The 8,058-nt window shown below is 44.0% G+C and overlaps 1 protein-coding gene across 1 annotated transcript; it reads right to left on the minus strand.

The window, feature by feature from the left end:
- Positions 1-101: 101 nt before the first annotated feature.
- CHCHD2 (coiled-coil-helix-coiled-coil-helix domain containing 2) lies at positions 102-5,828 on the minus strand. Its single transcript, XM_020893718.2, has 4 exons — positions 5,681-5,828; positions 2,700-2,949; positions 1,615-1,765; positions 102-403 (listed from the first exon to the last, which is right to left on the minus strand). Exons 1-4 carry the CDS (start codon positions 5,728-5,730, stop codon positions 393-395), a joined length of 462 nt encoding a protein of 153 aa, XP_020749377.1. The 5' UTR covers positions 5,731-5,828; the 3' UTR covers positions 102-392.
- Positions 5,829-8,058: the final 2,230 nt, after the last annotated feature.

An 8,058-nucleotide genomic window follows, 5' to 3' on the forward strand; every position in this document is an offset into this window, starting at 1 on the left:
ACTATATACACGTAGAGACAGCTGTGTTTTCCTGCAAAATCCATTTTGTTCAGCATGTGTGATTTATAACCTTCTACTTAAGAAAGACAGAAAAGTGACTAGAAAGAATCACTTTATTCTAATTAAACCACAAACAATAACATCAGAAAAGCACGCTTAAGAGGCCACAACCACCTCTTCTGCCCAATCCCAAACTCAATACCATCTCAATGAACTTCTATACAGTGACAACGCCCTCATCCACTGCAATTGTGAAGAACAAAAGCTATTAATGATTAAGGAGAGGTTTAATGGGTGGTCTCACAGTTCACATCTTCACTATTATATTTTAAATGCTAAATCAACATGGTCACGAGAGGTGATTTTTCACGTCTTCAACTGGAACTTCTTGATTAAGCTAATCCTGCAAATAGAAAAGGTTTGTTAGAAGAGCACTAGCTACATGTTCTCAACAAAGCAGAAGTCCTCCAAATGATGAAAGGAGGGATGAAAGCCAAGGTTATTAGTTTCTTTCGTAAGAAACTGTTTAAGGTATTTTGAAGTGAAGTGAAAGTCGCTCAGTTGTGTCTGACTCTTTGTGACCCCATGGACTACACAGTCCATGGAATTCTCCAGGCTAGAATAGTGGAGTCGGTAGTCATTCCCTTCTCCAGGGGATTTTCCCAACCCAAGGATTGAACCCAGGTCTCCTACATTGCAGGAGGATTCTTTAACAGCTTAGCCTCCAGGGAAGCCCAAGAATACTGGAGTGGGTAGCCCATCCCTTCTCCAGTGGATCCTCCCAACCCAGGAATAGAACCAGGGTCTCCTGCACTGCAGGAGGATTCTTTACCAACTGAGCTACCAGGGGAGCCCTAGGTATCTTGTCACCAACCAAACTTCAACTCTACACTTGCCACAACTGAAAAAGAGAGGGTATATGTACTTCTGGGCACAGAGTTCTGAAGCAGAAGTATAGTCACTTTGGTATTAGATGGAGCTTCACCATAGACTTCTGATAAAACTTGGCCATGCAATCTCTTAATTCCACAGTTCAACCACCTGAAAAAATTAACTTCTGCCATATTTCCTGCCATAAATAAAGGCAGTAAAATGAAAACAAGCATTTTTAATAGATGGTGAATTCCTAGGTTGATAGGAGGAAATTACCAAAAAAAAAAAAAAAAAGAGCAAGAGAGAGAATAAGTTGACTGCTAATATTCCAAAGAGCCTAAAGCTCAAAGTCCCTCAGAGGGATCTAATAAACTTGTATCTCTCGAAGGGGGTGTGTAGACTGACAATGCTCCATCAAATCTTGTGCACATTTCTGGACTCTGGTGAAATCAGCACTGAGGCTATGCAATAGCCACAGTAAGATCTTGGCACACTAATCTATACCTGCTTAAGGAAGAATCAGACTAAGAAGATAACTGGCAAAAGGTAAGATAATGCCTAGAGGTCTCTGGTACAGCTCCTTGTTAGAAGAGTTAGATTATTTTTAGAGTAAACAAAATCTCCTCCAATTTGTCAGTTTAATTTATCAAACACAGACTCCGTAAGTGTTACAGGGCCCAGGATTACCATTCAGTGTACGAAACAGATCCAAGTTCAATCATGAATTGAGAGGTCACCTACCGTTGGCCAATCTGCACTGTTTCAGCACCTCGCTGAAACCCTCGCAAAGTTTAAGGTCACCCTGGCTCTGGGCACACTCCAAAAACTGTTTCACCTCATAGAAGCAGGGGCCATTCTGCTGCAGTTGTGCCGGCTGGGTTCCCTGAGGTTCCTACAAACATGCAACATTTAGGACTATTAAGAAAGGAAATCAGACTTACACCCAGACCAAGAGAAATAGCCACTCTTTGAGGTTAACTGGGGAAACAAAACTAGCACCAGACTCCAATTACCAAGTTCCCATCTCTTAACATGGAATAGGAAGAAATTTAAAGGCAGAAGGAAATGAACTGTAATTACTGCAACTGTAATTCCAGTTGTAGTCAGAAAGACTCACGAACAAAGATGCAATTTAAAGTGGTTGTTTGGGCATCGAAAGATCAACGGTTCAGTGACGTTTCAACAAGGAAAAAATGGGATTACTACAGAAAAACAGAGGAACGCAAGCTTTAGGTACACTAGAAATACAACGAAATATATGCCCACCCTCCCTAGAGAAGAAAATTCACATGTCAGAAATAAGGGCAGTGGCAAGTATTAGGAAAGATATCAGAGAACAGAGAGCATTAGAGTTACAAAAAGTATTTCTGAACACTTAACTAAGATTGAGACTGGATGAGTTAAGAGTGACCAGGAAAATATATATATATTTATATTCATTCATTCATTCATTTATGCCAGGCCACCTGGCTTGTGGGATCTTAGTTCCCCAATCAGGGACTGAACCAGGGCCCATGGTTGTGAAACAACTAAGTCTTAACCACTGGACCACCAGGGAACTCCCCAGAACACTCAAAATAAGGGGGAAGGGGCTGCTTGACAGTGCATCAGGATGAACTGCTACAATTCTATGCCTTGGGGAGAAATACCACATGTACATGATTTTCTGATGCTGGCCTAAGGAAGGTACTAACTCAACTGCCAAATGTGGCTCTTGATAAACCATTTTCCACATATGGAGACAGTGGAGACACATAAGGAACCTACAAACAACTAGGTTTTCTCATAAAATACACAACCAAAGGGAATGCTGCCTCAAGTCTTACCTGGTAAGTGATATCAGGCCTTGAGGGCTCAGCACTGCTTCCTCCACTGAAGCCCCCAGTGATGGCGTGACCCAGAGTGTGGCCGACGGCAGAACCCACAGCCACGCCAGCAGCAGTGGTTGCCATCTGGGCCATCAGACCTGGCTGCCGGGGAGCAGCGGCAGGGGAGCCAACAGCAGATGGTGGAGCCACTGCTGGTGGCTGAGCTGCGGGCGCTGGCCTGGGCGCTGCTCTCATCTGAGGCGCGCGGCTGCGAAAGAAAGGAACAAAAAGTAGTAAGTTCCCATTCCCAGCCAGGTTTGGAAACTGTCAACTTAAACAGACAACCCTTGTATATTAAACTAAACCTCAGGGTTTTAAGTGATCAAACACAAATACGATATACACACAAGAAAACTTCACAGAACATAATTCCCTAAGCTATTTACATCATTTCCTCTCTTGAACCTTTTGTTAAGGTTGTAATCACTGAGTATAAACTTCTCTTCCCTGCTTTTTTGCAACCATGTCCATGTATTCACAAAGTCTATAGCATCTTTAAGAACACGGTTATCCCAAAACTTCATTAAAATTGATATAACTGTTCATGAGACAAAACCTTCTGCCTTTATGGAGCTGACATTGAGGGATCAAGTGAATGTTAAGGAAAAAATATTAAGAGAGGGAGGGCAGCATGTTCTGGGATGTTGCAATTTTAGGACCCTCAAGGGAGGTAACAACTGAGTAAAGACGGACAGGCATCTACAGAAATAAACTTAGTCCAATTCCTTCATTTCACAGATTAGAAAACTGAAACCCAGCAAGTGGAACTGACTTGCCTGGACTGTTATACATCTGGATATCTTTAAAACTTCACTAAAATGTCCAGTGGCAACCCACTCCAGTATTCTTGCCTGGAGAATCCCACAGACAGAGAAGCCTGGCAGGCAACAGTCCACAGGGTCGCAAGAATGGGACACAACTTAGCGACTAAACCACCACCCAATGTGTCCAGTACCGCTCTAAAAATCTTTCACATAGATTATACTCTCTGTTTGTTTGTTTGTTAGATTGTTTCCTTGAGTACTCTTCCCTCAGTTGAGGCTAGGTCATAAGTTTATGACATCCAATCAGGTGGTATCCAGTATCTGGTCTAACTGCACAAAAAATGTGGCTTCCCCTCCTTTGGATAGTAGCATCTTTCCATTACTGAACTCCTTCTCTACACTCCTAACACACTGTTTGAACACAATTCACCTTAGTCGAGAGAAGCAATGGGGTACTGTGCTAAACATTTTGAAGATGTCACCAAAAAACTCTGAGACCTGACTTCTCCATACATAGAGAAGGACAGCAGTGAGTGGTCCTGAAGAGAGATCTTAGCTCCCTGTCCAGGGTAATAAGGAATGAATTTTCATGTCCAGGAGGAAAATCAGGAATCCTAACCACTAGACCACCAGAAGACTCTTGAGAGTCCCTTGGACTGCAAGGAGATCCAACCAGCTCATCCTAAAGGAAATCAGTCCTGAATGTTCATTGGAAGGACTGATGTTGAAGCTGAAACTCCAATACTTTGGCCAAAACTGATGGCCAAATGAGAACCAACTCATTTGAAAAGACCCTGATGCTGGGAAAGATTGAAGGTGGGAGAAGAAGGGGACAACAGAGAATGAGATGGTTGGATGGCATCACCGACTCAATGGACATGAGTTTGAGGAAACTCCGGGAGTTGTTGATAGACAGGGAGGCCTGGTGTGCTGCAGTCCATGGGGTCGCAAAGAGTTGGACACAACTGAGCGACTGAATTGAACTGAGACCACCAGGGGATGGAGGCTAGATGCAGAGTTCCTGGCTCATCCCCTGTTTGAAAGCAAAAATGTTTCCAACTGGCAAAAACTAAAAAAACAGGTATATAGTTTAACTTAAGTCAGAAACTAGGCAGAAATACACACCCAGAGAGGAGTGCCAGCATCCTGAGGGACACACTCAGTAGAGAGGTGATTTAAATCACTTATACAGGACAGTCCTTCAGAGTCTTTGTTTACATTTGGCCAATTATCTTGTCTGTTTTTCACACAGTGACTATTCCTAGAACCCTCCCCAAGATGCGCGCGCAACTTTTCGCTAAGATGGATCCCATCGTGGAGGCCTGTGGTACATTCCACACTTATCACGGGGTGGCACACCCTCTTTCTGACCCCCACGGAGCCTTTCTGCCCATGTGCAGAGAGGAAAGTTTTCCTTGACCTCAGGAGAGGACACTTTATCTCTTCATTTCAGCAGAGTTTAGCGTCTGCCACTAGCTTTGTCCTTAGAATCAGGGCGAGAACAAAGCTTCAGTTTTACTCCACTTGACAAATACCAGCTGCCTGGCCCAGGGCCCACCTATCTCCTACCTCTGCATGACCTTGGACAAGTCCCTTACTCTGCTTCTCCAGTTTCCTTGTTCCTGTAACAGGAAAACACCTACCTTCTGAGGCTATCAGGAGGTGCAACTGACAGTATATTTTACAAGTATCTTATGAACCGGAAACGTCATGCACACGTGAAACCTTAGGAACTGTACACTGGGCTGAGCCCTCGGAACGCTCACTGCTTATGGAAGGCGCTCAAAGGTTATTTACTTGAACTGAGATCCGATCATTTTCCTGTTTATACCATCTTTCTTCTAATTTTTTTTTCTTATTGTTGTCGTTGCTATTTTTGACGTTTCAGCCAGATTACACTTACAAATATCCACTTTCTAGAACTAACATGTTTTAACATAAAATGCACTCTAAAATATGTTAAGAAATAACTCATGGACATTCGAAATTAGGAAGTTTGCACTAACGGGAAAGCCACCCAAAGCCTCATAACCAGTTTGCGGCGACCGGAGAAAGGCCCACGCCGCCCCAGCCTTCGGAAGCCCTCGCCCGTAGAGGCCCCGCCGTCCCGAGGCAAAGCACAGTCTCCTTCTGTGTCACGGCAAGGGCAGGACCCCATCCCCGCGGTAGTCTCACCTGGCAGGAGGGGCCACGCGAGAAGTGCGGCTTCGGCTTCCACGAGGCATCTTGACTGCACTCCTAAGCGACGTAGACAAGCGGGACACTCAGAGACCCTGGCGGATTCTGCGAAGAGCGACAGCGGAAGTTGGGAGGCGGGGCTGGCCTTAGCGCGCGGCCAATCAGCGCACAGGCCTTCCGTTTTCCGACGTCTCCGCGGGCCTGAAGGTCACAGGAAGAGCAGGGCGTCAAGGCGGCGCCTCGTCGCACTCAGTTGACGTCAGAAACCCGGCGGCCGGACTGTAGAAAACCGGAGATGGACGTGGGCGTGGAAACTTTGTCCGGGCCTAGCGCGTCAGAACCGTTTCCTAGGGCACAAAGACCGTTGCTTCTACCTTCAAACGTTTTCTTATTAATGTGGTAGGTCAGCTCCAGCCTTGAGAGAGTGAGTCAGACCTCTAGCGTGGTTGTCTCTGGACCTTGGGTCAGTTACTTAACCTTTCTCACCATTAAGTTCCTCATTTGAGTAAATATTTTTTGAGGCACTGTGTGGGCACATAATAAGAACTGAAATGAAGAAAACGGACAATTTTAGGGATCGACAGAGCCGAGTTGGTTCTACTTGCGTTTTGTCTGTTCATCCAGTAAACAAAAGTTAGATTCAGGCAGTAATAATGCCTTACTTTTATGTATTTCACACATTTCCGAACCCCTTCATGTGTATTATAGAACTTGTGCCCGTAATTGGAATGATATTCGTTCACTGATAATGAAATAAGGTGTTCTGAATGATCTCCCAAGTGCTAGCTAGATTCTGAAGGTAGAGCAGGAAACAAGACTACCTTCATGGAGTTTAAATTCATAGAGGCCAGATACAAACACCTATATTAATTAGACGGTGATGATAGGAAGCAAAAGCAGCATAAGCGAGGTGTAGAGAGTTAGGGGTCGGAGAGGGCGGGAGTTTTTTTTGAAGGGCCAGTATTTGAACGGAGGCCTTAAGGAAGCGGGGAGGCAAGCCTCCCCAAGGGTAAGAGCGTTTCTCACAGTGAGAACAGCAACTGCAAAGGCCCCAAGGATCTGTGCTTCAGTGATACTTGGTGGAAAATGCTTTTAACCATATATTTTAGTGCCTCTGCAGTAGGGGACAAGTAAACTAGTGGCGTTTCGTGGGGGGCTTCGTGGAAAAGTCCTTGGAGATGGGATGGGTTTTATAGAGGAGAGAAAGCAGAGCTAGAACCTTCATTTCTGCTTGGATGTCAGTCAGAAATTTTCCCCTTTCACCAGAGGTGACAGAGTTTAAAGCAGCCTTTCTGGCAACAGCAGAATGTGGAACTGAGGGGTAAATAATGCAAAAAAATTTGTGAAAAAGTTTTATTTTCACAGAATTTCTTAAAGAAATGAACACTGTAAATGGTAAGCCTTTGTATTTCCCTTTGGATAATTCATAAAAAGAGATGGGAGAAAGGAACCTTACTTATATACTTATTTTTAATTGAAGGATAATTGCTTTAGGAACCTTATTTATAAAGGACATTCTGGGACCAGAAGAGCTTAGACTGAGGAGAGCTTTGGACAGACAGGCATGCAGACCAGAACAGAGACAGTTTTAATTTTACCTCGCTAAGTTGTTCATTCCTAAATTAAGGAGAGAAAATTAGATGTTTGTACAAGGCTATTTTGTGATAGTAAAAGAGTAAAAAGTCTAAATCTCTGTCAGTAGAATACAGGTTAAGAAAATTATGGCACACACACTATCAGTTCAGTTCAATTGCGCAGTCATGTCCGACTCTGCGGCCCCATGGACTGCAGAAGGCCTTGCCTCCCTGTCCATCACCAGCTCCCGGAGTTTACTCAAACTCATGTCCATTGAGTCGGTGATGTCATCCAACCATCTCATCCTCTGTCGTCCCCTTCTCCTCCTGCCTTCAGTCTTTCCCAGCATCAGGGTCCTTTCAAACGAGTCAGCTCTTTGCATCATGTGGCCAAAATATTGGCGTTTCAGCTTCAACATCAGTCATTCCAATGAACATTCAGGACTGATGTCCTTTAGGATGGATTGGTTGGATCTCCTTGCAGTCCAAGGGACTCTCAAAAGTCTTCTCCTACACCACAGTTCAAAAGCATCAATTTGGCACTGAGCTTTCTTTATGGTCCAACTGTCACATCCATACGTGACTACTGGAAAAACATAAAGCTATATATAAAGCTACAAAATAAAGCTACAAAAAAAGTTTTTCTGTATATTGATACGAAATGATTTACAAGATAAACTGTCAAGAGAAAAAAAAGCAAATGGCAGAATTGAGTGCAAGGTGCTATTATTTGTGTGAAATGGAGAGAAAAGACCATATTGTGTGTGTGTAAAATATCTTTAGCTGATAACATTGGTTGCC

This window comes from Odocoileus virginianus, chromosome 33 (assembly GCF_023699985.2).
Source record: "Odocoileus virginianus isolate 20LAN1187 ecotype Illinois chromosome 33, Ovbor_1.2, whole genome shotgun sequence".
NCBI classification, from domain to species: Eukaryota; Metazoa; Chordata; class Mammalia; order Artiodactyla; family Cervidae; genus Odocoileus; species Odocoileus virginianus.